At 35.4% G+C, this 18,225-nt stretch overlaps 1 protein-coding gene across 1 annotated transcript; it reads right to left on the minus strand.

Annotated features, from left to right (window-relative positions):
• Positions 1-6,432: 6,432 nt before the first annotated feature.
• Positions 6,433-18,225, minus strand: LOC106066246 (uncharacterized). Its single transcript, XM_056042914.1, has 3 exons — positions 17,409-18,225; positions 10,642-10,993; positions 6,433-9,091 (listed from the first exon to the last, which is right to left on the minus strand). The coding sequence occupies exons 1-3, from the start codon at positions 18,170-18,172 to the stop codon at positions 8,255-8,257; spliced, it is 1,953 nt and encodes a 650-aa protein (XP_055898889.1). The 5' UTR covers positions 18,173-18,225; the 3' UTR covers positions 6,433-8,254.

Raw genomic sequence — 18,225 nt, forward strand, 5'->3', positions numbered from 1 at the left:
AAAATTTCATCTTGATCAGAGATTGGGCGTGGGAGAAATAACGTGTCAAACTCTTACTAGACAGACAGACAGTCAGACAGACAGAGTTGATATAGGCTTTGTAATAAACAATTAGTGTTTCGTTGTAGCTGGTGTACAGAATAAAGAAAGTTTGATAAGTTATATATTTAGCGGCCCCCGAAAGAAGAAAAGACGCTACTAGTTTTGTGTGGCCTGTCTGTCCGTCCGTCCGTTCCGTTTAGATCTCAGAAACTAAAAGAGAAAATGAAAATCGGACATCATGATATTTTAGATCTTTCAAAGTTCTGATGCACCAGCTACTTTTTTCTTTTCCGAAAGTGAATCATCTAATTTTTTAAAATTATCTATGCAAGCAAATTTTTCAAAAAAAAAAATACACCACTTTTCAATGAAAAACTTCAGGGGAGTTACGTGTTTTAAAAAGGTCACAAACTTGATCATTAATAAATCAAGCTTCATTCATAGATTTGCGCATTGGTACAAAAATTTGCATTTTAGGTCACAGTAGAAAAGTATCAATGGATCATTATAAAATAGACTTTCCATTTATTAACTAACTCATACGATACAATACTAATTTAAATTTTGTTTTAAAAAATAATGTTAATATGAAGTGCGTTTTAGTCGAAAGTTATAAAAAAAAACCTAACTACTTTTATTGCGCGTAGTTTGGACATATCTTTATGATACACTTAACAACAATCTAAATTAGACTCAATAGAGGCGATATCTAGATTAAGATTTAAACGTATTAAACAATTTGAGCAAAATTTACATCTATAAATTATTAAGGAAATAGTTTATCTTCTTACAGATTGGGGGTGCAGATTTATTTATAATGTAAACAGTATTATCCATGGGCGTAGCCAGGATTTTTTTTCGGGGAGGGTTTTGGGGGCGGGGGGGATTGGGGGGGGGGGGAATCCCCGGAAAAAATTATATATATATATATATATGTGTGTGTGTGTGTGTACATAAAAAATCTTTTTGCTAGCAAGGGGGTCTGGGGGAGGAGTTCGCAGTGCTCCCTCAGCGCGGGGCGAAGCCCCGCCGCCGAGCACTATTTCTGGTATTGAAAGCCAACAAAATGCATATTCTGAGGTATCTACAGTGCATTATCTTGGTATTAAAAAGTTTTATTTCAAAAACCTAATGTGCTATTCTTACTGACTTATACCCTCTCGCGCCGTTCGGCGCATTTTCCGGCAAGCTGTTTCCGCAACTCTTATTTTGCGTAATTCATTTTGTGTGAGAACATGTCCCGCAAAACCTCATGCGACGCTCTGTCACAACCTTACTAAGGATTCGACTCCCAGTTCGGCATATGATTTCTTTGATTTAGACTCGATCTCTATGACTGACTCCTAAAATCTGTCTTAGCCATCTTTGTTGAGACACATTTAATGATTTTCAATTTCGGCAGAAGACTATTCACACTTTATTAATGGAGCCCAAGCCACTGGTAGAAATTTGTAACCTTTCTTGACTACGCTCTTGGAATTACATGCCTGTATTTCGCTTTAGATTTTATATCGAAAAGGAAAGTTTTTTCGTCAAATCATCTGTTGAGGGGTTTTAAACTAAGAAATCTCTGGGTTTTTTTTGTTTTGTTTTTAATTCAAAACCCCATTTAGCTACGATGATAGAATTTGGTGACTGTAGTTTGCTTTAAAATAATATTGAAGAGAGAGGTTTTCAACTCTAAACGCTCTGTATGGGAATTTTAAAATCAAAACCATCTGGAGGGGTTTTAAACTTTAAAGAAAAAGCCATCTGGAGGAGGGGGATTTAAACTCAAAACCCCTTTGGCTACGCTCATAGAATTTTGAGTGTGTAATTTGCTTTTTTTATATTGAAGATGGGGTTTATGGTAAATTTTGGAGGGGGGTTTAAATCAAAATCTTCCTCAACTGTGCTGTTGGAATTTGGGGATTGTTGTTTGCATTTTTTTTTTGTTTTGTTTTATAGAAAAGGGGGATTTAACTGCAAAAACCTCTGGTAGGGGGTTTAAAATTCAAAACCCTCTGTAGGGGGTTTTAAACTCAAAGCCCCCTGGTAGACGGATTTGTATCTCAAAACCCCCTGATAGGGTTTTTTTAAATCTCAAAACCCCCTGGTAGGGGGATTTAAACTCAAAACCCCCTGTTAGAGGCTTTTTAACTCAAAACTGCCTCGGCTGTGCTGTGGTAAGTGATGATTTAGTATTAAAATCTCACCTAAAATAAACAAAATGAAAGCAAAAATCAGTCACTTAATTCCGTCCCCCCCCCCCCCTTAGGCAAGGGGGGGGGGAGATTTCATTTCGGGGGGGGGGGGTTGAACCCCCAAGAACCCTCCCCCCTGGCTACGCCCATGGTAGTATCACATTAATATGTGTTTATGATGCGAACAGCCTAGTGCATCATCATCCAGTAGCAGGCCTACTAGATTTAGGCCTAATCCTGATCATAATATTGACCTAACTATAGGTCTAGTAATTTTAAGATTAAACGTGTAAAGTCATACGAATTCTATTCTAGATCTAGATTATAGGCCTATATCTAGATTCTAGGTCTAGTCTATATTCTAGTCTAGATTCTAGATATAGCCTGGATTCTAGATTATATCTAGATCTTGATCTAGACCTAGTCAAGATTCGAGATCTAGACCTAGTCTTGATTCTAGGTTTAGAGTAGTTTAGACCTAGTCTAGATTCGAGATCTAGACCTAGTCTAGAAAAGTAGATCTATTCTAGCTCTAGATTCTAGATAGGCCTATATTCTAGATCTATTCTAGCTCTAGATATATTCAATATTCTAGATCTATTCTAGCTCTAGATTCTATATATCTATAGTTCTATACTATAAAGTAGAATGTATGTATGTATGTATGTATGTATGTATGTATGTATGTATGTATGTATGTATGTATGTATGTATGTATGTGACGAATAGAAATCAAAACCGCTTGACCAATCTTGATAAAACTTAGACCGTAGTGTATGTATTGTAGCCCTAAAACAAACTTAAGACCCTAAAAAAAAATAAAGTTCCCATCCCCCGTCGTCCTGCTGAAGGTTTGGACTAGGAAGTAAATTATTTAACTCTGAAAGAATATCCAGTAACATGTAAAAAAATATTTTTTACAAACATCTGTAACTCTGAAGGAACAACCGAAATATATAAAGCAGACAAACATTGTATAACAGAGGAACATAATAGCAACGTCCGTCACTCAGACAATACAAACAATTTCGTTCCGCACACGACAGTTTTGTAGGAGGAAGGTAAAATTGTAATTGTGGTATTTAATTTGAGTTTATATCTTCCCTATATTCGTGCGAAAAATATTGAAACCCACGTCTTTAAGGCTACTAATAAACTTTTTAATGTCTATGAACACAACGGCGTTGTAACAGAAGAAGGCAGAGTTATTTCCTTTTTATTTTATTTCTCAGTTTACACATAGATTGACTCGTTACTTACCAGACAGATGACCAGCGGTTGGACCCTTCCGGTGCCACGTTTCAGTTTTGTGTGAAAACACAAACTCTCTTTGTAATCTTTTATTTATTAATATGAAGCATTAAATGATCAATGTAGCTGTCTTTATGCCCTTTAGAGATTCATGACATAATCTACATGTGTGCCAATGTCTTTGCTTTATTTATTTTTTCATTTTTTTAAAAATCAGTATTTCAAACAAGTTGACTGTGTAGAAAAAACGTATAATATCAATTGTAAGAAATATGCATGCACTTAAAAATAGTAGTAAGAATTTAATGGATATATACGAAGTATGTAAATTGAAAAACTATGAAATAGATTTTTAAAGAGGTTAGTATACATGTGTGGTTTGTACTTAGCTAGTATTTCATTTCAACTGTCTTGAAAACGTGTCGCATGACACAATAAACTAGGAAGAGAATAAATCAATCATGTCAATAAAACTAAAAGTAAATATAAAATAATAATTTCAATACATTTTACCCCCCCCCCCCCTTCTCTGTGTCGGTCTCTACCTCTCTCTCTCTCTCTCTCTCTCTCACTCGCTGAGACTTTACGGTTTATGAAAAAATTATCGCGAGCTTTTATGATGTGTGGGAGGTTACTGACGTCAATTCTATTCAACCGTCACACGTAAACAGGTTCGAACGAAACTAGGGGACTGCACCATAACCAAGGTCGAAGGTCAAAGTTTATAGGTTATCTCCCTCGTCCACAGTCACACAAAACATTTGGTCTTAGCCATATTTCCATTGATTTAAAAAAAAAATGTAAAGAATATTGAGTGAAGGGAGAGCACCTTTCAATCACTGCCATATTTCTCTACACGATTTATCCCCCTTTTCCCACGTAAAACAAAATCAATGAATTACCAATAATTAATTAATTTATTCTTTGTTTGCTTTGATTCATGTGTGGTCATCGACAATTAATTAATTATGTAAAAATTCAACTCCATTAGTGAATAGGAAGTGGTAGAAATAAGGGTAAAAGAATCCACCCAGACAGACAGATTGAGTTAATAAAAGCTTTATAAAAATGATTGGGAATTTAGATGATGGGTAAATTAGTGTTTCCCAAACTTTTCTCTATACCTGAACACTTGGCATATTCTGAGTATTTATCGAAACACTGCTTATCATTTGGAGAGATTATTCACGTGGTGGTCCACTAGTTAATCCTTCCAGTAGCTCGTGAAACACCCACTAGTGTTCCGGGGACAACAGTTTCGGTAAAACTGGTGCAGAGTATAGCCATTATTACATATGTATTAACAAATCAGAATCGTTGTTTGCATTCTTGGGGTGTGTTACAATTATTTAATTATGAACGGAAACACCATTTTGTGTGTGTTAGTTACTATTCATTTCAAACGTGAGTCAACTATGACGTGAGTCTTGATGAAGATTGTCTTGAGACTGAAGAAGGCAAAGATAAAAAAAAATGTACTATTCAAATAGAGACTAACTCAGGGTATGTTGTTGTTTTAACCTCACTAAATTGTCGACCTAGTGACTATTTCCTCTTGCAATTGATTGCATTGGGTCAGGTAAGAGAGAAATATAATCTAGTTAGTTCCTGTGTTTCTAAATGTGACCCACGATTTCCAGATTGCTTGACATTCTTTGTTACTTTTACAAAGGCTTTTCCGCCGCGATGATCATTACTCTAGATTAAACATTTCATGGGAGTCAAAAAAATTAATGAATTATTGTTTTTTCTAGAGCAGGGGTGGGGTGGGGTGGGGGTATTATCGATAAAATTATAACGGGAAAAAGTCACTGTTCGATGACAACAATAGTGTGTATTGACCTTACTGGTGCCTGGCTAATCAATAGGACTGGCACTATATATGACCCCTCTCAGTCGTAACGACTAGGGTTCATCTCGTAAAACCTTTTTTCATGTGACTGTAAGGCCCTATTTTTGGAGAGACACATATTTCGTATGTTAAGATGGTTTTCGATTTGGTGGTAGAGGAGTCAGACATTTTTCGTAAGACACACTTTTCTTCCAGAGCTGAGGCCCAAGTTCTTTCGCTGTTCATAGCGTTCTTGGTCATTATCTCTCTCCACGTAGAACGGTTTAGGGCTATGTCTTCCCAATGGTCAGTTTTTAATGTACAATGTTTTGAGGCCCCGTTCGATTATATTCACGTAATGGAGGTGGAGGTTATCAGTTTTTCTTAAATCAGACCCGAGTTGCCTGTAAAGAATAACTTTTGGGATGCGATAGTTCTCTATCCGGCGAACATGACCGACCAGCGTAGTCTGAGGACTGTCTGTTGCTGGGAAAACTCGTTCGTCACAATAGATGAACAGATACAATAAAAGATGTCACGTTATCTAATGTTAAAGCGCCTGGTTTGCCTATAAAAATGAGAGAAAAACAACAATAACAAATATATCCATTTTAGCCCGAAACTATCAGAAAAACGTTCACACCCAGATCTAGGTTGATACCCCGAGCTAATAATCAAGGTGCTTGATAAATTACAGACATCATAAATGACAGAGAACGGTGGTTGACGTCAACAGGGAGATCACCGAGAAGTCTGTAAATAAGTTCTGGAAAGTAATTCGTTGCATAATAACAAATATTATTTTAATTATGTTAGCAGTGGAATAGTCCACTTAGATGAAGAATGTGCAAGCTTACTATCTCTTTTTTCCCCCTTGATTCTCACTCTTCTTCTCTAGAACAAACACTACTTTTTTTTTTTTTGCACCCTGAAAATCGTAACTCTCGCCCAAATAGACTTTTGTCTTGAATTGGAACGGTCCACTTTATAGTCTCGAAATGTCGACGTGCCCAGGGTCCACCCAGAGTTCAACTTTTTGAATCCATGAAGAAGTTGCAAGCTAATAGGAAGAAAAATGTACATGGGGAGTTTCCCATTGCCAAGTGCAAGCCCCCCCCCCCTTAAAAAGTTGGACATTATATTTATTAATCGCTTTTTCATATCAGTGGGTCCTACGTTGGCCAAGTTGAAACAATGCCTCTACTTTAAGTACCCAGAGGGTAGTGGCCCGGGGAATGGCGTCTACACAGAATAAATCAACCACAAATTTTCACATTTCTAAAATAGATGTAATTACAAACTTATATTTAGACAGACTCCAAGAAATATTAAATTGTAACGAAACGTTTTACGACTTCAACATTCGGACACTTGATTTCTCATAGTTAGCATTTTTCCTAATATTTAATTGTTAATATAAAAAACACTCATTTGGAGGGCCCTCTCAAGTGGGGGCCCGGGGGAGATTTACAAATTCTCCCACCTTCCTCCCTCCACCATAGCCACGCCACTGAAATCAATCCATAAATATTTCATTAATTTGAAGTCAAATATGAATATTTGTATCATTCCTCGACATTTTAATTTCCAACAAACTATCGACAATAGAAACGTCCTTAAGTTTAATGTTATGACTCTCATTCATTGATGTCTTATAGTTATACTGAATAGATGATATGTTACTGCAAAATCAGCGTGTTCAAGCTAGTAGCAATCAATAAAACCATTCCATAAAAAAATCAATAAATAAACACTAGAAATCAGCATACAAAGACACTAGGCTTGACGACTTCCTTTGTCCATCACTCTGACCAGAACCATCCATCACACTTTTGTATTTTCTAATGATTTATTTGTCAAAAAAACAACAACAAAAAAACAAATATAATAATAATAATAACGAATCTCGACCATGGCAGTGCACTAGAATGAATACTCGTTCGTTTCTAGCATAATAATAATAAGTTTACAAGAGTTTCTCAAGTCAACAGATTACCTGTTATACTGGGATCTGGGATATGCCTATTATGACTGACAAATCGGATAATTAGAATCGCCATGGTCTGCTGTTTATTAAGAAAAAAAAATGCTATAATCATTGACATCGCCGTACCACTGTCTCAAAACATAAGGAAAACCGAAATGGAAAAACAAAAGAAAATATTGGAACCTAAGCTTGAAGATTAAGCGATTATGGAAGTTTCTAATAATATCGTGTTATTATATATCAACTAAGGGGATAATGACAACTGACCTCACAGATAGCTTCAGAACCCTTAACATCCCTAATAACATTATCGTTGCCTGTCAGAGGACGGTACTGCTTCGGACCTTTTCAAATCACCAGAAAATTCCTCAGTGGACACTGATAAAGGAACTACAATGAGTTTTCTTTGTCTCTAACGAAGCTCGACCCTGGCAGTACCAAAGAAATGGTATTAGTTCATTTCTAACATCGTCACAATAAGAATAACTCAATCGCCCGGATCTTCTGTTCGTTAATTAACCGCTACCATTATCGACATCGCCGTACCACTGGCTCATAATTTAAGAAAAACTGAGATAGAAAAACAAAAAAAATATGGGAACCTAGGCTTGGAAATTAAGCGTCTATGAAAATTGTTATAATAATAATAATTATTATTATAATAACGAATCTCGACCCTGGAAGTGCACTAGAATGAATACTCGTTCGTTTCTAACATAATAATAATAAGTTTACAAGAGGTTCTCAAGTCAATAGATTGCCTGTTATACTGGGATCTGGGATATTATAAAGAAAAAAAAATGAATAGCATGTCAGACTCATTAGAGGCATAGATAAACTTGTGCTTCAGCCGAAAAACCTCAGAAGATTTTTGAATAGCGGGAAACATTTGAGGTGGAGTCACGTGATAGTTTCGAACCATGAAAAGTTACGTGATAGTTCAAAGTGACGTGATGGGTGCTAGGATTTCAAATTACTTAAACAATAACAGTACTGACGTATTTGTCTGTTTTTGTTTAAGATACAGGCCGGGTCGTTGCCGTATTTGTTGATTCGACTTATCTCTTTCTCACTGACCCTGTACACGTTTCTAATCACCTCGTGCGTGACAGTCACTTCGAAATGACCGTGACCCGGTGTAGTGTTAAAGGTCAGCTGATACAAAGCGATCTCATTCTTGCTTTTGTCTTTAAAGTCTATCTTATAGAACCCCCCATCGCTGTCAGTTTGTTTAAACTTTAAAACCTCGCGTCTTGTCTCTAGTTTGGAAGCGTCTGTTACTTTCTCTACAGACAGAAGAGCGCAATCTTCCCTGTAGTCAGCGGTGTAGTTATTGATGGTGTCCAGAGTAAACTGGAGGGCGCCATTAGCCCCAGGATCCTGCATTGAAATGTTTTTCCACTCCAGGCATGCGCACCAGTGAGGAGCGATTTTGGCATGGCCACACGATCTCTCGGGAGGAATCTGTTTGAAAAGACTGATCCCACGATCTGAAACTCGAGCTTCTCCGGTTCCTCCAAACTGTAAGAAATCTTTCAACGTTTCGTGAATGTCAAAAGGAGTGGTCAGTTTCTTTGTGTTGTCCCGTAGATTCTGAATGGCCTCTGGATACTTCTCTTCAAACCACTTAGGAAATAAGAAAGAGAAATACGGCAAACGTTCTTCCAACTTCCCGGCAAGTGTAGATCTCACTGAGTTGTACCTAGCCCCATGGTCACCCATCAGAATTAGAACTGTATTGTCGAGATAGCCACCTTCAAACAGAGTCTGGACTAGGGTCTTTATTTCTGTGTCCATCTAAAAAAAAATAAAAGGAATACATTATCAGAAAATAAACAAGCAATAGAAAAAAAACTTTTAAAATTCAAAGCTTATCTAAGGGAAGGGGGAAAGACTGCTGATTACTGCCATTTACTAAAAAATACAGGGTTTAGCTCCCTTTATGCTATATAAAACAAACTGTATTAACTAGTAATAAATGATTAACTAAATAGTTGTTGTTTTTTTTTGGATAGATTCCTAAATTGTTAACGACTGTGAATAATTATGCAAAATTTCAACTTTATCCGATATTGGGAAGTGGGAAAAATAACTTGTAAAAAATTAATAAGTGGATTAAATCCATATATACATTAACATCTTTTTGTAAGTAGCATTCATTCCTTTTATTTCGATGTAAAAAAATTAATCACTAACAATTAATTAACTAATTGGTTAATTTTTTCTATTGATTCATATCTAGTCAGGCTCAATGAATAATTGTCCGAAATTCAGCCTGTTCCTAGAATGAGAAATGGGAGAAAACGTGTTCAAACTTTTTACAGACAGACAGTCAGAGTGAGTAGATATAGGCTTTGTAAAAAGGGTTTTGAAAAGCACTACTATCAAATTACCATATGTGTGGTAAGCAATGGATGTTTGATAATGGACCTCCTCAACTGGGATAAATGAATTTGAATGCCGTCAATGGCGTTACATTATTAACTGTGCACGGAACTGAGAACTTTCTTACAAAGCTTATATCAACTATCTGTTTATCTAGCTGTGTGGTAAAAGTTTGTATACATTATTTCTCCAACACCCAATCTCGGATCAAGCTGACATTTTCACAATTATTTCTTTAACCTGACATCATAAGAATCAATAAAAATAATAACAAATTAGTTAATTAACTATCGGTAAAGAGATTGTACTTGACTAAAGTGGTAAAGTATAAGCTGAATTAGTCCCCTTTATAGGTAACAGCTCTAAATTGAAACAAACAAAATATAACTATAACATTTTCTCTAATTATAAGCTAAAAGTATGACATAGCGCGAAAAAAAAAAAGGGGGGGGGGGAAGAGACATTCATAGAATCAAATCAAAGATTACAATATAAACTAACTGATATTTCCCTTTTTTTTAAAGAAGTCAAAATGCCAAAATAAATGTATTGAGGTGAACGGGGAAAGCGGCATTCAATTTGGGCCTTCGAAAAAATGCATTTTTTTTTTCTCTCTGCTCCGTAAGTGTGAAACTGGTGGTATAAATAAATGTTTAAAAATCAAATACCGTACATTGTTTGACTTACGATTATAGGTGTGTGGTGAGGGAGTCGATCCATGTATGCGTTTGTGTGTGTGTGTGTGTGTAGGGGGCTTTATAAAGTTTGTCGTTACAATTCAAGTCAATAGTCTATGTTAGAGAATATTACGATGCGCAGAAAAATAAACAAAAAGTGGTTCCAGAGAGAGAGAGAGAGAGAGAGAAAGAGAGAGAGAGAGAAGAAGAAGAAGAACTAGAAGGAGGGAGAGAGAGGGAGTGGTACCTTAGTAATGAGGTCCAGAACTTATATAAATATCTTACCTTAGTGATGAGGTTGTTATCATCGTGAGTCATCTCCACCAGAAAATGAAACAAAAATTTCCTCTGATGTTTGTACATGTAAAATATATCCCGGAAGTAGTTTAGCCAGGTCGAGCTGAAAGGCACAGAACCAAAGCAATCCCTTTTCTTGTGAGGCACCATCTCTTCAAATGCCTGATAAAATGGCCTTGTGTAGAAGTCTGTAGGCTGCTGATCGAACCCCAACATTCGCCAATTGAAGGGCGCTGATTTTGGGTTAGCATTACTCCAGGATGTCAGGTAACCAGCTTTTCTAAAGTCGTGCCAAAGAAATGGGAAGTTGTCAAGCTGACTCGCATTGGGATAATGTAATCTGAAATTTAAAATAAACAAAACAGACGGGTTTATTTATTAAAGTGTAGTATGGCTATGTTTTATCACGCTCACATTACGTTTTAATATGACTGCTTGGTATGGCAATCTGAGCATTAAAAATAAAAATAAACTTCATAGAATCCTAAATGCTGCTGGAAAAATCATTGGCAAAAAACAAACCCCATTTGTGCAGCTGTTTGAGACAAACATCCATAAAAAAGCTAAAAAGATTCTAGAAATAAAAAATCACCCTTTGGGTCAGGACTTTGTGATTTTACCATCACAAAAGAGATACAAGACACCGATAGCAAAAACAAACAGACACAAACACTCTTTTGTTCCCCTGGCAATCAAATCATTACATAGAAACAATTTGATATAAACTTTATCACATGTAAATTATGAGTGAGCCAGGTGTGAATGTAATTTTTTTTTTCTTCTAGTTACAATATTTTGTTTGGTGTAATGCACAAATTGTAAGACAAATTTCCTTTCGGACAATAAAGATTATTATTATTATCTAAATAAAACTAAAGTAGCTTAAGTGAAATAAGCTAGTAATGGAAGAAAAAAATGGAAGAAAAAATCAGGCAGGAAGTTTCACAAACATTTTTTGTTCTCGCTTCAGGTAGAGTGAAGGGAGCAGGAAGACACGAACGTCCAAAGAAAAGTTGGCTGGAGAACATAACAGACTCGGCCTCTCTATTGATAACCCCCTGTAAAAGGTTGACTGGTGTAATGGTGATGAATGTAAACATAAAGTTTGTGACGCGTCTTTTAATATTACACCTATGACTGGTAACTATTAATGTATCGCGAATGTCCTAAAATGCTGGGTTCGTTCTTCCTGGAGTCACACTTGGCACCTGATAAACATAGATACTACAGATTGTCTTAAATCCACTATAGCAGACAAAATATAAAGTTTATTTGATGACAATAATAAAATTGCACTCCTTGGCAGATATATAATCCAATACGAAACATAATCACATCCGCGTAACAGTGGTATCAAATATACAAATCCTTTATAACACAACTTCGCAACTAAAATACATCCGCATCACAACGGGTAATAATAGTATGTATCCAGCTCCAAGTACAGAAAACAATTATTAGAAATATATGGACTGTCTCTAGTCCCAGGGACGACTCTACTCAACTCAAAGTTACTAATATTCTCTAAGTGACCAAATGATACTACTGACTGTCAGTGACCACCCTCTCGACCCTTAAGGTTACTACTGACTAAGAGTCATTCTTACTTCCTGTTTCTATCTCAGTAGTTTCACGTGTCTTTTCACCCTAAAGACCCGAAGGGAACATATAACAGGCAATGTCAACCGAGACTGTGACATCCCCCTAAGAACAGCTGCTGACTGAGAAAAATATAAAACAAAATTACAAAGACAGTTTGTGTGGAAACACAAACTCAAAATCGGCCCCCGAAGTGGTCCACCCAGGCAGGTAAAAAGGCAGGTTTCAATATTTTCAGAAAGAATATCGTAATGAAATTCTATCAAAGACAAATGACAAAGAAGAATGGAGAAAGAAGGCTGTTGTTTTAAATTATATCCATCTTATTTGCAAATTAAATAGATTTTTTCTCTTTAAAAAAAGTTATTCATTTTTTTGGAAATGTAGTATTTAACATGACAGAACTTACATAACTTAGCAATACAATGGTAAAAAAATATTTTTTTTTGTTTTATCAAGAATCTAAAACCATTTGCATGTGTTAAATATAGTATGACAATGTTACCCTTACTAAAAAGCCTCCCGTGTTTATTACTATCAATAGTGAATAGTTGTAAAAATGGTGTATTTTTATGAAAAAACTGCTTGCATAATTGATTTTAAAAAATTAGATTTTTTGCTTTCGAAAAAGAAAAAAGTAGCCGTTGCATCAGAACTTTGAATTATCTAAAATATTTCGATGTCCGATTTTCATTTTCTCTTCTAGTTTCTGAGATCTAAACGGGACGGACGAACAGACGAACAGACAGGCCACACAAAAGTAATAGCGACTTTTTCCTTTTTTTTCATTTGTTCTTGTTGCCTATTAAATAGTTTCACGCTGTAAGTAGGCACACTGTTTCCGAAACGTATAATTTCTCACTGTAGTTTAATTAGAAAAAACTAAAAAAAAAATATATATTTAATAGTGTTTATCACTGTTTTTATTTAAATATGATTCGTTGATTTAAAGAATTATTTATTTATTTATGAAAGATTTATTTGTTTATTTGAAAACAAAATTGCACTTAGTGTAAATACACATCAGCATAAAACGTATTTTTTAGTCTAAAGATTTTTTGTTGTTTCTTTTGTGTGTTTTTTCCCCTCATTTATTTTTATTTAAATTTATGAATATCTTTCTAAATAATGCATTTTCTTCTTTGACTGATGTAGATCTTGTCACACTATAGAACGCCTAGGCAAGTAGAAAATGGAGAAATCCTGGATTTTGCAATTTATATATATACTAGCCTGACATTACCCGCGGCCAGTGGGTCTAAGTTTGTTTTACTAATCTAGTGGATTGGATTTAGATGTATGTTAAACTTAGCTAATAATCCTTTCAAGTTTTTTTCTCTTTCGCTACGAAAATAAAATTAGTTTTGCGAAAATAGGTTTACCCGAAGCCGATACATTCATATCTATTAAAAACGAAAAGAGCGATAGCTTTGTTAAATGAATGGGATTATAAAGTGAACAATTAAACGAAATAATTTTTAGTAGGCGATTCATGAATGAATATAGATCTAGGCCTATCTCAACTCGGCTTCGCAGCTTTTGTAAACGAATGTAGTCTATTAAAAATGCTTAGAAAACCAAATTTGAATGTTTATTTGATCGAAATATGAAATGAATGGACTATAATTAATATGTTCATGTGTTAAAGTATAAAACTATTTGTGCGAAGAGAAGTTTTATCATCTTAGAGTTGAATTAGAGTTTTAGATCTAGGGATGGAATTATAAAGTAAACAATTAAACGAATTAATTTTTAGTACGCGATTCATTACGGTATTGTCTAATGAAAGAATGTTCGTCAGGAAAACTGTAGTCACAGATATAAGGAACTAATTTATGTAAAAAATGCAATTGAAACACAAAATTGAAGGTTAATTTTATTATATAATGAAATCAATGGATCTTCTTTTGTATTTTCATGTTTTCATATTTTCAAAGTAAAAAACTATCTGCGCAAAGTGTATTTCTTAAAATTAGATCTAGGTCTAAATCCTTTCGATCTTTTCTCATGTCAACATTGTAGACATGGCCTAGATCCATAAAATACTATAGCTGTAATAGAGTCGGACAACTTTTTTTTTTTAGGGTCTTAAATTTGTTTTAGGGCTACAATACATACACTACGGTCTAAGTTAGTACCCAAGGAACATTCCTGCCTAGTTTTATCAAGATTGGTCAAGCGGTTTTGATGTCTATAAGTATTAAGTAACATACATACATACATACATACATACATAGCCTACATACGCCTCACATTCTACTTTATAATATAAGACTAGACATATGTTACCCGCGACCCGCTGGTCTTTATTTGCGCATTACTGTCACTATAGTCACTGAGAGTGTTTTGTAAACAATTAAACGAAATAATAATGTAATAAGTAAAGCGAATGTGTCAATGTAAAAATAGTGTGAATGAAGCTATCAAATTAAAATAGCTAATAGGCTTAAATCCATTTTTTCAAATTAAAACATTTGCTTGTAGACCTACATATATTTGACTAAAATTTGAGATGAATAGACTTAATTTTGTATGTTCATGTGTTAAAGTATAAAGTAGATTTTGAGGTAAACATAGATCTAAATCTACACTAATCTAGAGTTAACAAGATTACAAAGACAGTTTGTGTGGAAATGAGAGATAAGAATGGAGAAAGAAGGTTGACAGATCTTGTGTAGTGTCCCAACGGTACAGCAGATCAAAGGATAGGTGCAAGTGAATGCAAAGTTAGAAGTGAACCTGGCCTAACTAGTTCCCCTTTCATACCTTGTGGTCTATAGGGCAGATGATGTAAAGTTCATCTGTTTTTGTGGCCTACGGTTAACGAGGGTGTCATGTAGCCAGCACAACGAATGACCCGGTTCGGAAGCCAAGCGCTTTACCGCTCAGCTACCGCGCCTCTCCTGGCCTAACTGAAGTCTTATATTTGATGTAATTGTTTTGAAAAGGCTTGTCACAGTCTTAGTTGACATTGCATGATCTAAAGTTCACGTCATGTTAAGAGTTTAAAAGACACGTGGAATTCCTGATGTAGAAAACAGGAAGTAGAATGAATAAAGTTGACTTTGAGCTCAGTCAGTAAAGTCAAGCTGACAAGTGAAGTCAAGTTAGAGAAGTCAAGTGTTATTCTTTGGACCGAGTGGTCAAGTATATTTTGGTCCGGGATGGACAGTAGCGACTTAGAAAAGTCTGTAGTAATTTCAGTTAGAAAGTAACTTGTGGGCATTTGTTGCCAGTGGTCTTTTGAGACATGTATTAGTTGATCTATATTTCTACACAGTGTTACCCGCTGAGATGCGGACGTCATTTGTAACTAACATATATTGGATACTTTTGATACCGATGTTATGCGGATAGGATTGTTTATTATTTCTTGACTTGTAGCACTAACAAGGAGTGCAGTGTTTTATTATTATTGTAGTAAAATAAACTTCATGTTTGTCTGCTGAAACGGACTTCAGTCAGTTTATAATATTTGTCTTGTCACGTGTCAAGAGTACTTCAGGAAGCAAGAGCCCAGCATTACACGACATTCGCATTCTGCAACCTTATACCATTCAACATTCATTTACAAGGCTCAATATCTTATTCGAATGTTCAAAAAAAAAATAAAAATTTCGCTATATAAAAAAAAAGTTCATGAAAATGTAGTTTACAAGATTACTATTCGTTTTAATTTAGGTCTAATTTATAATGCATACTAATTAGCTTTTTCTCTTTAAAAAACTGCTTGAATAACTGATTTTAAAAATTAGATTTTTCGCTTTCACAAAAAAAAGTAGAAGTTGCATCAGAACTTTGAATGGTCTAAAATATTGTGATGTCTAAACGGGACAGACGGACAGACATTTCGCACAAAACTAATAGCGTCTTTTCCCCTTTCGGGGACCGCTAAAAATTGGCTTTTATAGAGTTCATTCTGCGTTGCACATGCGTAACCTTTTTTCATGAATGAATATAGGCCTATCTCAACACGGCTACGCAACTTTAGCGAACAGCAAACGAATGTATTAAAAATGCTTTAGAAAAAAAAAAAATTGAATGTTAAATTGGTTAAAATATCAAATGAATGGACAATAATTAGTATGTTTATGTGTTAAAGCACAAAACTATCTTTGCGAAAAGAAGTTTTATCATCTTAGAGTTCAATAAGAGTTTTAGACCTAGGCCTAGGAATAGACTCAGTAGAGAGATGTGTTAATGTGTAACCAATTGTTTGTTTTGTTTTACATAATTCGGATGTTCCTTCAGAGTTGAAGATAGTTTACTTCCTAGTCCAAACCTCCCGCAGGACGACGGGGGATGGGAGCGGGCAGGGTTTGAACCCTCGACCGTCGATAAATCCGAACGACAGTCCAGCGAGCAAACCGCACGACCAGGCAGCCATCCTTGGTAATTGGTAATGTCTAATGAAAGAATGTTCGCCAGGAAATCTGTAGTCACAGATATCAGGAACTAATTTATGTAAAAAATGCTTTTGAAACACAAAATAAATTGAAGGTTATTTTTATTATATAATGAAATCAATGGACCTTCTTTTGTATTTTCACTTGTCAAATTAAAAAACTATCTGCGCAAAGTGTATTTCTTAAAATTAGATCTAGATCTAAATCCTTTCAATCTTTTCTCATGTCAACATTGTAAACATGGCCTAAATCCATAAATACTATAGCTTTAATAGAGTCGGATAACTTTTTTTTTTTGAGGGTTTTAAGTTTGTTTTAGGGCTACAATACATACACTACGGTCTAAGTTGGTACCCAAAAAACATTCCTGACAAGTTTTATCAAGATTGGTCAAGCGGTTTTGATGTCTATAAGTAACATACATGCACCTCACATTCTACTTTATAGTATAGATAGTATAGAAGATATATATGTATATACAAGTAAATATATAAACATTATATACTTTAAAGAGTTAGGTATCATATCGGAAACTAGGCTATTTACTTACATCTATTAAAGCAGAAAAGAAAAAAATACAAATCATGTAGGCATTACTACTGTCTAAATTTAGTAAATATGAAATTTTAATTTAATTCTTAATCTGATATATTTAGTTCTTCTCAATGCATTTGCAAATTTTATTTTAAAATAATGCTACATCTTTAATTTAAAAAAAAATCGTTGCATTATTCTAGTCGTAGAACATACCTCGCTTCTGGAAGTTCCCATTCAAACTTTCCAGTCAACATGGGGAACAAGACTGCAGTGGTTCCATCACCCACAATGTTGTGTCCCTCTAATTCAATGGCGCCAAGCTTGTCATGGAAGTATTCCCTGGTCTCGTTCAGACGACGCAGCCACGACATTCTCGACATTGAATCAAATCCTAATATGGCGACACTGAGGCCTTTAAACCCTTCCACTAACGGAGGCGTCTCCTTTACGCCTCTCTCTATCGTATATGCCACTCCAGCGTGTAGACCTTTATGCAACCTTTGTTTACTATTGGAACATTCAACTCTGAAGAAATCCGATGTGATTGGAAATCCGCTAGTGATGTTGACGGCATGGCCCCAAGAGTATTTATAATCCCCTTCCCTCAACAAAGGTTCATAGGTGCAGGAATAGTTCACGTGTCTCCTTAAGGCAGCCTGGCTAAAATACAAAGTCCCATTCACAACGTAGACCCAGTTCTCTTCTCCCTTGCATAAGGTCGGCGGGTATCTCTTCAGCGTCTTCAGCATGACCGGATCGTCCAGTAGCAGACGTGGATGGATGCACGCTTGGCGTGCGGGAAGCTTCACTCTCCAAGTTTTGTAGATGAAAGAGGTTTGCCTCCCAATTAGTATAGATAAAGATGTCACCAGCCATACTATCATAAAGTATAGTACATATCTGAAATATGAGAACTTGAACGGTCTTCTAAGTGGGCATACAGCCTGGTCAGTGACCCAATTTATAAAGTTCTTCATTTATTAAAATAATTCAGTATACACGCTGATAGTATTAGGATCATAGGACTCAC

The sequence above is a fragment of the Biomphalaria glabrata genome, chromosome 9, assembly GCF_947242115.1.
Source record: "Biomphalaria glabrata chromosome 9, xgBioGlab47.1, whole genome shotgun sequence".
Taxonomy (NCBI): Eukaryota; Metazoa; Mollusca; class Gastropoda; family Planorbidae; genus Biomphalaria; species Biomphalaria glabrata.

Excerpts from the sequence above, each read along its gene's own strand:
- LOC106066246 (XM_056042914.1), bottom strand. The coding sequence starts at position 18,172 with ATGAAGAACTTTATAAATTGGGTCACTGACCAGGCTGTATGCCCACTT. Across the intron at positions 10,994-17,408 it reads TGGGAACTTCCAGAAGCGAG|ATTACATTATCCCAATGCGA; the intron begins GTATGTTCTACG and ends TTTAAATTTCAG. Across the intron at positions 9,092-10,641 it reads ATAACAACCTCATCACTAAG|ATGGACACAGAAATAAAGAC; the intron begins GTAAGATATTTA and ends ATTTTTTTTTAG.